Here is a 14,115-nt window from a genome sequence, read left to right as displayed (position 1 = left end):
TTTAAACCAAGGATGGTAGCTCCAATCACAGCTAGTCTGAAGGACATGCCATCAAAGCCACTCCTGAAAAGCACCTGAAATAAATCTGGCCAAGGGCTTTACCTGCCAGAGACAGTTGTGCTTCATCACTGGCCCAGTAGGATGCACTGGAACTGCTGGCTTATAGCTGGAAGGGGAAAACTCAAGCAAGTCACCCTGACCTGAGAGCATGGTGGGGCCACCTCAAAGGATGAGCCTGTCCATGCACACTCAGGCGGGCTCTCTTTGTTGGCCTCCCTCTGCCTTTGGCCTTCCTTCCTCCCTGCCTCTTCTCAGCACTTGCTGCCCTTTCCAGGAAGTGTTCCTCCTCCTTCAGCAGGGCACACCTGCCAGGGAGAAAGTGCCAACCTGCCTGCAATCCTCAGATCTTGTTGCTACTGAACAAGAGACAACTTTCCTCAGGGCATGCTGTAGCCCATAAGTGTCACAAGGACCCCTCCTCTGAGGGACCACCACTTCCTTACCCACTGCGAAACCCTGTTCCCTAAATCATGGGCCCTCAGACACTTTGCCCTTTAAATTTAGTCAGGAAGAGGGAAACACCCCTTTGTAGCAGAGTATCTGGAACACTCTGCCAGAGATGCGGCCGCCTCCATTCCACCAGTGCGAGCTTCAGATAAGGGGTTTCTGGACAGAGCTTCCCACATTTGCTTAACATGGTGGTTCCCAAGGAAACAAGGCCTGGGTCCACTTTGCACACAGCACTGCCTTGCTCTGAGCCTCTGGGAACACTGCTTCATGTAAGTTTCACCTAAACCCTCTTTTCCTCTGTTCCCCTACGTGCCTGCTCCCTTACTGCAGTGAGGCAATAAGCCCACCCAGGCCTGGACACTCCTGCCCACAAAGGAGCCAGCACTGCATGCAGGACATACCCGTGGGCTCTTCCTTCTCACCTGGTGCCTGCATTACCATGCAGGTACAGAATGATAGGGTAACTGGAAGCCAAGGCATCCTCGTACCATATCTGGTCCTTCCCTTGGGCAGTCTTCCACCAGACAGCAGGGACAGTGTGCCTAGAAACAGAAGCAGAGGGAACGGCACAATCAGATGGTGATGAATGTCAAAGGAATGGCTGTGGAGCTCAAGTCACAACTGAGCACAGAGCAGGAGGACAGGTGGGCTGGAGAAACAAACTGTCCCTGTTACCAGGGTATAAATAACTATGGAACTCCAAGCTGTCGGAATGGCTTCTGACAGCTTAAGTAGGAGATTTCCTTTCTTGCTAATGGACCTCCACTGGGCCACAGAGATTCACCCTGGTAGTAGTAATCAGAAGGGGCGTGCACTGGGGCTGTTTCTCTCATAGGAACCAGAAGCCCACGTGGATCAACCACCAGGCCTTCACCTGGGACTAGCACAGAACGTACTGAGAACGTACTGAACGTACTAGCTAAGTAACAGCTTTTCCCCCTCATATGTATCCATATTTTTAAACTGTACACAATTTAACTCAGTGTGCTTAAGATAGTATCACGCTGTCACATGTGCTAATTCAGCAAGGAAGATCTTTGTGAGCCACACTAGAAGCCTGGCCATCCTTAAAGCACCACTTCTAATGTACGGCACATTCCAGAGCCTGCTTGCAAGCTGCCCAGGAGCAGACCCATGTGTGCAGGTCAGCCCACTGCGTGGCTGTGCTTACAGTCACCTAGCTCATTTTGCACCTGGCCAGGCACTTGGAGACTCAGTCTATCTGGTCAAACCCTCCTTCAAAGAAATGCTTTGGTTAATCTTAACTCAGGCCACATCAAATACTGTTAACCACTGGGGAGGGTCTGAATTAATACGGTTTTTCTGTAAAATTTATTTAAATTTATTCATTTACTATACTATTTCAATGAATCCTTTAAAATACTGTAGTAAATGGCCAATTTCTTATTTTCTAGCTCTTAAGTTTCAGCACCTTATTTCTAATGTATATCTTTGACTCGTTCCAGAGGATTACATTTTGGGTGGTTTTGACCACTGCAATGTTTACTCTCCTACAATTATAAACCTATGGGACTGAAAGGTATATTTTAAAGGTGCTAGGGGCTGACGTGCTTCCAGTAGCCAGGCTACCCCAAACCTGGAGCTCTTGAAAAAGGCCCAGGAAGCTCCCAGCCAGAGGGGTGGGAACCTATTCCTGGAGCTCTCCTCCCCCATGCCAGGTGGACAACTATGCCCACAGACAAGCAGCTGAGAATGAGCTGACCGCCAAGTATATCCTCAGCTTTCCTCCAAGCCTTTGCTGGTAGGAGGATCTGTCAAGGTGCTGGGTGGGGACAGCTGGTGAACCAAGGGCCCACACCATCCTCACAACAGCACAGGACACAGACGTGGGCAGGCACTGGGCACCCACCAGCACAAAGCATGGCTGTCAGTACTTTGAGACTCACCGTTGTTGTCACTAAATACAACTTTCTTCAGCAACTCCTGTGAAAGTTTTCAGCCTAAGTGTCAGCACCACAAACACCCCTCTGCAATACGAGGAAGAAGTACTGACTAAAGTCCCAGGTCTTCAAAGTACAGACCCTATTAACCAGCAGGAGGGTCAACCAATTCCCAGCAAACAGCTCTGAGCAAAACACGTCAAACTTCTGAATAAAGATGGAAAAGCAAAGCGTCCCACATGCACACATTGGTCAATAACTGCTAGATTAAATCAAACTGGAAACAAAAGACTCTAGAATCCCAGCATCAACTCCTAAAAACAAAAATCTCCCTTCTAATTTTGTTCTTTACCCAGGACGATTACTATTATAGAAATGCCTGAACTACCTTGTAATCCACACTGGGATGCTATTCATAGCATTTCATTTAGAAGCTTCTCACATACACAGCAGAGAGAGACATTATGGCTACTGAAAAAGAATCCCAGCTAGATTAAGGGGCAGTGATTCTGAGAGAAAAATGAAAACACCACAACAAGGTTGGTCAATTTTGATTTAGTTGTTCAAAAACTCTCAGTTGTCCATAGGAAAAAAACCATTAAAACATATTCTAAGGACAAAGAAACCACAGATCTTAAGTCCAATTCAAATTTATGGTTACAGAAAGTAAATACTAAGAAGATAACAAACACCACCACTGTCAACTGCTAAAAGTGCTGTATGTGAAAAGAAATCAGGCCGTTTTCAATATCTAGACATTCCTTTTTCTGAAAACGAATGGTATATCTCAAACCTCTGCTCACAATTCTGTGCTTATAGTCTCTTTGTTTCTAGCGTTTTCTCTCCCCCTGGAAATAAGGCTCTTTACCAAAAGCAATCTGGTTCACAAAACTGTTCGAAAACCTCAGAATAGTTTGGTGCCATCTCATTGTGCTGCATTAGGATCGAATTTAGCAGAGCTCTTTGCTTTGGAAATAAAGTGGATGAAGATAAAAATGCACAGGCAGCAGTTTCAGACACTACTTTCAAAGATAACACTTGCCACATTGCGCAGGGCCCCTCCTGCCTTCTGGAGACTCCACAGAGCAGACGCCTTGGCACTGTAGCCACTTGGCTAGACACTCACCAGACTCCAATGGTCACGTCTTCTTCTGGCTGGAGGTAGTAATTACAGGTGTGATTCAAACCTTGATCCTGTGGTTTTTTCAAGTCAATGAAATAGGGAACCCTCACTGTGGGGGACAAAGAGATGGAAACCAGGATTAATGGGGGTGGATGGACACACACATGCACTGACTTACGCACACACGCACACAGCAGAGGTGAAGCTCTCAAAAAGTGCCAAGTCTTTTCCAACACAATAGTGCCAGGTGTACTGGGCCCTCTAGCCTCAGGTGGGGCTGTAGGCAAGCCTGCTCTGGGACACTGTGAGAGCATTTACACAACCTCCAGCAAGAGCGAGATCTAAGTAGAGACGGACCCACTGAAGGTTGTTCAAGGTGTCAGAAGATACAAATGAGGAAAGAAAAAAATCCCTGAAAGGCCTGGCAGTCGGCCTGACCATGAGACAGACTGGAGATGAGGACGCCAGCGAGGCTTCTGGAAGCAGCTCAGGTAAGCTGTACTGAAGGCTGGAGCCAGGTATCGGAGGGAGGGACGGTGGGAAAGGTGACAGATGGATGGTATGCTCTGGAGCTGAGCCAAAGGACTCGACAACCAACTGCATGTGGGTGTGAGCCAGTTAAACGGGATTCTGAAAATTCTAGTGCTGTCACTTAATGCAGAAAGGATGGCAGAAGATGAGGTGTGGTTACAAATGGGTGGATGAACCAACAGAACCCATCCAGAGTTGAGTATAGTCAAGTGGCCCACTACAGCAGGAGCCCTAAGTGTAACAAGTTATCTGCCATGAGGGCAGAATTCTGTGGTGCACCCACCCTATGGAACATCCTGGGGCCATTAGACAGAGACTGACCAGAGGATTTCAGGTAGGTGAGAAGAACAGGGAAGAAGCAAGAAGATCACAGTGTGTGCTGCATAAGCCCATATTGTTATTGTAAAAAGACGCAAACAACAACACCCATGTGTGGCTTGAAAGAAATACAGAAAGACACATGCCAGACTGTTAACAAAGTGTGTCTGTCTATGTGTGTCGCAGGTGATGCTGAGTTTTCCCCTTATATATCATTTTACTTTTATTGCTTGAGGTGCACATATTTTAAGACATATTCAGTTGAAAACTGAAAAACTTAAAAAACAAAAACAAAAACAAAACCCAAAACCCAAAACCTTGAGGTGGGATTTACTCACTTTATAAAATGGCACCTAGTGACAAAGAGCAGCATGGTCCTGACTTCTAGCTGATCCCACCTTTTATAAGGAAGCTGTATACATCTTTACAGTTTTCTTTGGTGAAGAAAGTAATTTCATTAAATAACCTCACATATACATGTGGCATAAAAGGTCAGGTGTGCTCATCTCCCACCTTGTCCCCTTCCTAAGCCGCATTCAACTTCCTGCTTCAGGGCTTTTGCACTTGCTGTTTCCTCTGTCTGAAAGCATTCCCCCCACATACCTGCACACCTAGCTCTCACTTCCTGAAATGTCACCGTGGCTCACAACACATTTGCTAAAGAAATAAAGTATTCAATTCCTGAGGATATAGGGACACACACACACTCTTTCCCTAAGAAATTCCCTGAGCAAATGTTTCAGACCATATGGGGAGACAAATCTTCCCACCAGGGCTGCTGTTCGTACCTCCAGCTTTTTAATCTCTTCCCTCCCCAAGAAGCAGGCTAAATTTTTGAAACCTTATCATTTTCTCACAAAAGAAAAAAATGACAATCAAAGGAGGTGGCATCATATTTCCTGGTGCTTTCACTGTGTTGGCACCATGTTGTTCTGGCTCTCCCCACAATGCCTCCTGTAATCTGCACACCTTCCCTGAGACAGGCTGCTACTGCCGTTTCATAGCTCCTATGAAGTCAGCAGCTCACGTGACAGAACTGGGATTTGCACCCAGGGAGTGCAACTCCATGGCCCACACTCTTGACTAATCCAGACAGGAGGTGAGAAAGGTAAACTGGCTCTAATCCTCATTGGCCCCAAATGACTTGTTACGGGTCGAGTTGTGCCCTCACCACCAAAGGATACACTGAAGTCCTCAGAATGTGACCTTATTTGGAAATAGGGTCTTTACAGAGGTAATCAAGCTTATGTGAGGTCGTTAGGTAGACCCCATCCAACGTAACTGGTGTCCTAGTCAAAAGGGAAAATATGGACACAGAGACATATAAGGACACAAAAAGACAATGTAAAGACATGAAGCGATGGCAGCCATATGACGACAGACGCAGAGATTGGAGTGGTGTAGCTACAAGCCAAGGGACACCATGGATTACCGGACACCACTAGAAGCTGGGAAGAGGCAAGGAAGGATTCTACCCAGAGTCTCAGGGAGCACAGCACTGTTAACACCTTGTTTTCAGACTTCCAGCCTCCAGAACTGGGAGAGAGTAAATTTCTGCTGTTTTCAAGCCCACCAGTTTGTGGTATTTGTTAAGACACTCCAGGAACAAATGAAGCTATGATACGGAGTTTACTCTGGCAATGGGACTCAGAAAGGCTCCTGACCAGAGAGAAGGCCTGGGAAGGGCTCCTGTTTCTTGTGCTGTTTCAGATGCAGGCTCCTACACTTGCAGACTCCATTTTGCGACTTTGTTCCACGCTGTGAAAGCTGAAGGCTGCATCTGGATATGCCAGCTCCTCATTTGACAACTGTGAGGTAAAATCACTTCCTCAGTGAAACTCTGAACATCCAAATTTGGTGCCCAAAGTCAATCCCACACCCAGACTCAATCAATTCTCCACCTAAGTCTGGAATTGCCGGCCCCCAGCCCTGAGGCCAAACAAAAAGTGAGTGTTTGGGCTGAGGAACTTGGCTTCCGCTGGCTCAGCTTTCAGAACTTGGCTGGTTCTGTGTCCAGAGAGAAGGTGACCAAGCTACATACACAGTACCCCAGAACTCAGAGGACTCCCACCCATGAAAAGTGTTTATGAAGCTTAGCAGCTAATCCTGACAGCCTCCAAGCCCCAGAAATCCAGGAACTGAGGGCCCAGATTCTACTCCAGGACAGCCTCATTCCACAAAGCTTGTCTCCCAGTTCACTTTTACTTCTGTTCTAGAAGCAGTTGTGAAAAAGGAGTCACTCAACGTGCAGCCCTGCAGACACTGCCCATGTGCCCCCCTCCCAGCTCATGGAAGGCCGCTGGTCAGTCCTAGGGATCAGACAGCCTCAGAAAGCAGTGGCCACAAGGACCACCTGGCCACTACTAAGTGAGCAAAAATGCCACAAAGCAAAGGAATGGGGTTAAAGGAAACAGGAGACCCGGGCTGGCTTGAGAAGGGTCCCAGGATCTGCCTGAACGGGAACACAGCTCACTCCTGCTGGCCAGTGCACTCTGACCTCCCATGGAAGGCCCAAAAGATTGTTAAGCTTTCTTTAACGTCCAAATGAAAATCCACAGTTTCATGATTCACATCTTGAGGAGATAAGAATGGAGGTGCCACCCCAACAGCATGAGGTGAAATTTCCAAGTCACTGCAGGGCAATGCTGGAGACCCCCACCTCCTCTGCAGGGGAAGGGGGCACAGACAACTAACTGAAAGTCTCCTTTAAAAACACCATTGTAGATGATCCCACTCCCATGCAGCAGACACGCAGAAGAAAGTGTGAGGGACAGGTGTCTCCCTGGGAGGTGCAGGGCAGCCCCATTGCCCAAGCCATTGCCTTCCTTTTCTGTGTCACCAGGGCTGGAATAGGAAAATCCAAAGTTCTGTTCTTGTAGAACATCCTGCCATTTCATTAGGAAACCAACAGAGCAAATCTGTGGGCTGTGTCTAAAGTAGCCCGAATAACTGATCTGAAGAAAGGGAATTAAATTCAAATATTTGCTGGGAACCCACTGTGTAGCAGGCCCCAGAGAGCAGCATGCTACACACACCCGCTGCCACGAAGGCACCTGGTCCAAGGTACCTGGAGGCCTGCAAAGTAGGAAAAGTCACGTAGGGTCAGTTCTAAGGTCTGCCATCAGGAAATCTGCAGCCCTGTAGCTTTGTGTTTATATGTAAACTCAAACTCTCTTCTGTGCTGGATTGACTGTGGACACGTAAGGGACAATAAAGTCAGAAAAAAAAACACACCTCCCCTTGATTTTAGTATATTGTTAGTTACTTTTAAATTTGTGCTTCTCACAAGTGGCAAAAACTTAGAGATGATAAATTCCTAGAAGTTCAGCTATGTTTCTGTTAGAAAAATCAAACACCTCTTAGTATACTACATGCATTTTACAGTTATTATTTTAGGTATTTGAAATATTAAATAATGACCTTACTATTTCTGTTCCTCTTCCTACTGTTCTCGTTAGAGCAGAAATTTCCTTTTATCCAGCGACTTCCAAGTTTGTCATTAAATCTATAAAGACTTAGCGCCCCAAACTTGTATGTCCAAATGCCTGCAGAGCTGGGAATACTTGTGTTACTACAGATGAGCAGTTCTGGAGACCTGTGACACACCCACCCCTACTGCCACCCACACCTTGCCTTGCATGGACCAGGCCACAGCCACATACGGACCATTTCAATACCTCCTGTCTGTCTTGCTCCTGGTCCTCAGGGTCTTCCTCCTTTCTCCTCTCTACCAGCTCCCCTGCTGCCTGCACAGCACAGTATCAATCCCACCTCCCCAAGTCCCTAGCTCCCAAACACATAAGGTTCAAATCCACTCTTTGCAAACCAACACAGCCAAAGAGCATGCACAGAGACCACCTCATATGGCTCGAATGCTATCCATACCCAATTTGAAGGCCATCATTTACGGAGTGCCATGTTCTATCCTCGAACGTCTAACACCCACTCACACAGTCCCTGCTCTCTTAGCCTCATCTTGTAGGTGTAAAATGGTGCTCCTTAAAAGGATTATTCCCAACAACCATATACCTTCTATTTCATATGCTTGATACTTCTGCACCTTTCTCCTCCCACTTGTAAAAAAGTAAACATATAGCATGAATAACAAAACCACCTTTGTAATACATGAGATCCAAGATAACTCAAGGAGACTACAACAACCATAAAGTAAGCATATAATTCCACAGAAACCAAAGTCTGCCAGGATTTTTTAAGTGAAAAAAGGAAAATCTAATTTTCTTTAAAGGAAAAAAACCTAATTATTAATATTATCTTTAAAAAGTGGTCATCTTTTCCAAGGAAAGTTAATCTTCTAGACGACACAAGTGACAAAGCATCCCCTACACAACAGCTTCAAGAGGCTCTCCATGTTGTCATTTTTACCTTTCTCAGCTAAAGAAAGATCCTCACCATGCAATGCTCATCTGTGTAAACAAATGCCAACCTTGGAGAGCAACACACTCTTTACAAACAGCCTTTAACTGGGAGGAGGCACAAGGGAACTTTCTGGGTAATAGAAATGTTCTATGTCTTGATCTGGGTGGTGGGTATATAAATACATAAACCATCACGAAAATGAACTCTTACTAAAAATTAAAGGAAAAATGGACACATGGCACTTACCAAAATTCAAGAAAATCAGTTTGGCCTGTATCCCAGGACATAGTTTGATGAGAAATGGAATGATAATATACAACCCCAAAACACAGAGAAGTATTTTCCTCAGTCGGAACCACAGGCCCTTTCGCCTGCAAGAAAAAAGTAATTAACAGATCAAAGGCAGTAGGTGCAATTTTACTATAGTTTATTAATAGCATTATCAAAATTACTAACCAAGATCCACATATATGTTTTCCCACAAGCATATTGCCAGTAATAAGAATAGCCTCCCACCTGCTTTTGTTAAAATAATTATTTTAGGCACTCCTTTAATTTGATCTTAGAACACTACTGTAGGGGTAAAATCTTTTCCTGAAAGCCAAAGAAACAGTACTAATAATTTCCTATGCTCTCCCTGGGATCAGAACACAGCACAGACATCAGATCTTCAGAAAGTGCCCAACCTTGTATCAGACCATGGCTGCAGCTTCATCATAGAAGACACTGGCTGTCTTGTAGGCCTAGTGATCACCCTCCCTCAAGCCAGCCACAGGCGGGTTACCCATTAGCTCCTTGTAAGAAGAGCATACATCAATAGAACCTACCCACCCAGGTCCTGGGAGGGAGCAGAGGGCTGAAAACAAGACTGGCTGCCAACTGTATGTCCTCCCTTTTCTGCCCTTGTCCCCTTTGGCATCACCCAACTGAGGCTCCTTCTCCAGGTACCTCAGGCCAGGATGTCATCCCAGGGTGTCAAGATCTTCTTCTAATCTCTAAGCAGATCCAAGACTTCCTTATCCTGTTACTGATCCCCTTTCAAAAATGTCCCTAGTCCAGATATTCTCAAACTTGTTAGACTAAGGGCTTTCCTACAACTGAAAAATTGAGGACCCCGCCCCCCACAAAGAGCTTCTGTTTATATGTATTACTATTTGTCATATGAGAAGTAAAAACAAAGAATTTTTTAAAACATCTATTAATGAATCTAATAACAATAAACAACCCAACACTTTATTAACATAATTAACATGTTATAAAAAGTGGTTATATTTTCCCAATGCAAAAACTTTTAGGGACAAGAGTGCAATTAACATTTTTACAAATTTCTTTAAGGCAGACAGCTTAATAAAAGACAGACAAATTCTTGTATCTGTGTCTGCATTCAGTCTTGTTGCAATACCACATGTCACGTAGTATCAGGAAAACTCCATAGTGCTCCATGAAAGAATGAGAAAGAAAAAGGTAAATAACATAGTATCATTATGAAAATCGTAACCTTACGGACACTCTGAAATGATTTTGGGGACTCAGCATGAGCCCCTAGAGCAGCCTTGGGAACCACTGTTCTAACTTACCATATCAAGCAAAACCTTAGTGGGGCTAGTTATTTATTTCTGGATTGTTCAAAAAAAATGTATTCGATTTCCAGTCAATATGATGGAGTACGTAAATGCTGTGCTTGCCTCCTCTCACAACCACATCAAGATTACAATTAAACTACAGAACAACCATCGTTGAGAATTGCCTGAGGTCCAGCCGAACCAAAACCCTACAACTGAAGACATACAGAAGAAGGCACCTTGAGACTGGTAAGATGGGCAAAGATGAGGAATGGGCTGGTCCCACACCCTGTGTGATTGATAAAAATCGGGAGGAATATCTTGGCTGTGGAGGTCTCCCCTCCAGAGGAGGAAGGAGTCCCAGCCCAACACCAGGCTTCCCAGTCCAGGGTTCCCGTGCCAGGGAGAGAAGTCCCCGTAACTTCTGGTTGTGAAAATCAGCAGAGATTGTGGCTGAGATGAAGGGCTGCTGGAGTCCCAGATGATCCTCTTGAAACGCCCACACACAGACTTATTTGCTGATGTACTCATTCACTCTGATCTCTAACCCTGGGCCAGCAGCTCAGGCGCCAGGGATATACAGAGAGGAATTGAGCTGTCTGCCTTTAGGGTGAGAGATAGGGCACAGTTTTCTTCCAGACAGAAGTGCTGGTAGAATTCATTGTTTCTTTTTTGAGCTTTTCCCCTTCCCAGCAGCCATAACCGAGTCTCCATCAACCGAGCTAACACTGTTCAACCTGCCCTGGTGATTCCTGAGACCCCACTAAACCCAATTTTTGGGCACACCCACTCGGTTCCAGTGGCTTTTCCATACAAATGACCCACCTTGGCTCATGCAGCAGATGTTCCTAAAATCTCCCAAAGAGTCACAAAACCCAAACAAGCAGCATTTGGCTTTGGGGATCCTACACCTCTTGCTGAGCAGCCCCAAGACTGGCACTAGTGAAAGCTGGCCTCAGTTCATATCTTGGCCTCTCTAGGTATCTGAAAGCCCAACATGGGTGGGGGCCACCTACAGATTGCTTTGTGGTTCATGCCAGGTGGTCCTCGGCAGGGCACAGGCTGTGGTTGAACCTGGCCTGCAGCAGGACCCCTCCCAGGAGTCCCCAGGGCTGACATGCCCAGTGGTCAGCTTCAGACCAAGCCAGAGTATTGCCCGGCTACCTCACCTCCAAAGATGACACCCAAAGGGCACACTGGGCTGGCACCAGAGCCCTGCTAAAGCTAATCCTGCTCCATAAGGTCAGCCCCTGCACAAGTGCTCCTCCATGTAGCCAAGGCTAGTCCTTACAACCAATGAGTCCGAGGGTCAATCCCTACCATCGATGTGCAAACAGCCACCAAGTTTCAATTACAATAGGAGGGCACAGACAACTCACACAAAGGACACACCTGGAGCACCTGGCTCAGGTGACCAGGGAGACTGCACCACTGAGCCCCATAGGACATCCACTACATAAGGCTACTCTATTCAGATTGGGAGACATAGCATCCCTACCTAATACATAGAAACAAACATGGGGGGCAGCCAAAATGGGAAGACAAAAAAAACATGCTCCAAATGAAAGATCAGAACAAAGCTTCAGAAAAAGAACTAAACAAAATGGAGACTAGCAATCTATCAGACGCAGGTTTCAAAACACTGATTATAAGAATGCTCAGTGATCTCAGTGAGAACTTCAACAAAGAGATAGAAAACATAAAAAAGGAGATAGAAAACATAAAAAAGAACCAGTCAGACATGAAGAATAACTGAAATGAAGACTACATTAGAGGGAATCAGCTGTAGATTAGATAAAGCAGAGGACTAAATCAGTGATTTAGAGGGTTCAGAACACATCAAAACAGAACAGTAAAAAGTAAAAAGAATTCCAAAAAAAAAAGTGGGTAGTTTAAGGGGCCTCTGGGACAACATCAAACATATCAACATTTATATCATAGGAGTACCAGAAGGAGAAGAGAGAGAGCAAGGAATTGAAAACCTATTTGAAGAAATAATGACAGAAAACTTCCCTAACCTGGTGAAGGAAATAGATATGCAAGCCCAGGAAGCAAGGGAGTCTCAAACAAAATGAACCCAAAGAGGCCCACGCCAATCCACATCATAATTAAAATGCCAAAGGGTTAAAGACAATCTTAAAAGCAGCTAGAGAAAAGCAGTTAGTTACCTACAGAGAGCACTCATAAGACTATCAGGTAATTTCTCTCAACAGGAACTTTGCAGGCCAGAGTTTGAATTGGCATGAAATATTCAAAGCAAGAAAAGCAAGGACCTACAACCAAGATTACTCTACCCAGCTAAGCTATCATGTAGAATTGAGGGATAAAGAGCTTCCCAGACAAGAAAAAGCTAAAGGAGTTCATCAGTATTATAAGGAATGTTAGAGGGACTTCTTTAATAAGAAAAACAAAGATAAAAATATGAATAATAAAATGGCAATAATTTTATTGTTAATTACTTTAAATGTAAATGGATTAATGCACCAATCATAAGGCATAGGGTGGCTGAATGAATAAGAAAACAAAACTCTTACATATGCTGCATACAAGAAACATATATTTCTGATCGAAAAACACACGCAGACTGAAAGTAAAGGGATGGAAAAAGATATTTCATGAAAATGGAAATGGAAAAAAAATGGAGTAGCAATACTTACTTATACCAGACAAAATAGACTTTAAAACAAAGGCTATAACAAGAGACAAAGAAGGACCCAGTAATCCCACTTCTGGGTATTAATCCAAAGAAACCCAAAACACTACTTGGAAGGGACATGTACATCCATATGCTCATTGCAGCATTATTTACAATAGTCAAGATATGGAGGCAACCTGGGTGTCCATCAATGGACGAACGAATAAAGAAGACGTGATATATATATATATATATATATATATATATATATATATATATACACACATCATATCTATATATCATATCTATATATCTATATCTATATATAGACCTAGAGGGTATTGTGCTGAGCAGAGTAAGTCAGACAGAGAAAGACAAATGCCACATGATTTCACTTATATGCAAAGCCTAAAGAACAAAATTATCAAAACAAAAACAAACTCATAGATACAGAGAACATTTTGATGGTTGCCAGGTGGGAGGGTCTTCGGGGGATGGGTGAAAAAGGAGAAGGATTAAAAAGTACAAATTGGTTGTTACAAAGTGGTTATGGGGATGTAAGGCATAGCATAAGGAAAACAGTCAACAATATTGTAATAATTTTGTATCGTGTCAGATGGGTACTAGGCTTGTTGGGGTGATAGATGGGAGGGGAGCTGGGGGCAGGGTGGAAAAGGTGAAGGGATTAAGAAATACAAATTGGTAGTTATAAAACAGTCATGGGTATGTCAACTATAGCTTAAGGAATATAGCCAATGATAACATGGTAATAACTATGTATAGTGTCAGGTGGGTACTCGACTAATCAGGAGGATCATTTCTTAAATTATATAAATGTCTATCCACTATGCTGCCAACCTAAAATTAATATAAAATATTGCATATCAACTGTAATTGAAAAATTCAAAAAGAGGGAAAAGGTGAAGTGGAATAAAAATATATTCAAAATAGTTTTAAAAACATACCTGGAATTGCTGACACATTGAATACAGATGAATCTCAAAAGCATTATGCTAAATTAAATAAGACAGACACAAAAGACTATATACACTGTATGATTCTATTTATCTAAAATTCTAGAAAAGGCAAAACTATACGTACAGAAAAACAAAACAGTGGTTACCAAGGGCTAGGGACAGGGAACTTCTGGAGTAATGG

The 14,115-nt window shown here is 44.2% G+C and overlaps 1 protein-coding gene across 2 annotated transcripts in view; it reads right to left on the bottom strand.

The window, feature by feature from the left end:
• The window catches only part of ABHD12 (abhydrolase domain containing 12, lysophospholipase), a 73,171-nt gene that overhangs the window by 15,293 nt on the left and 43,763 nt on the right, over positions 1 to 14,115 (bottom strand). For both annotated transcript variants that reach the window (XM_019719269.2, XM_074318286.1), the window contains 3 exons: positions 9,007 to 9,131; positions 3,538 to 3,643; positions 933 to 1,052 (listed from right to left, as the gene is read on the bottom strand). In XM_019719269.2, the coding sequence (XP_019574828.1) occupies positions 933 to 1,052; positions 3,538 to 3,643; positions 9,007 to 9,131 (351 nt within the window). The remainder of the gene's footprint in view (positions 1 to 932; positions 1,053 to 3,537; positions 3,644 to 9,006; positions 9,132 to 14,115) is intronic.

The sequence above is a fragment of the Rhinolophus sinicus genome, linkage group LG13, assembly GCF_036562045.2.
Source record: "Rhinolophus sinicus isolate RSC01 linkage group LG13, ASM3656204v1, whole genome shotgun sequence".
Lineage (NCBI taxonomy): Eukaryota > Metazoa > Chordata > Mammalia > Chiroptera > Rhinolophidae > Rhinolophus > Rhinolophus sinicus.
Note: the sequence above shows the minus strand (reverse complement) of the source record. Positions and strands in the feature narration are given on the sequence as shown.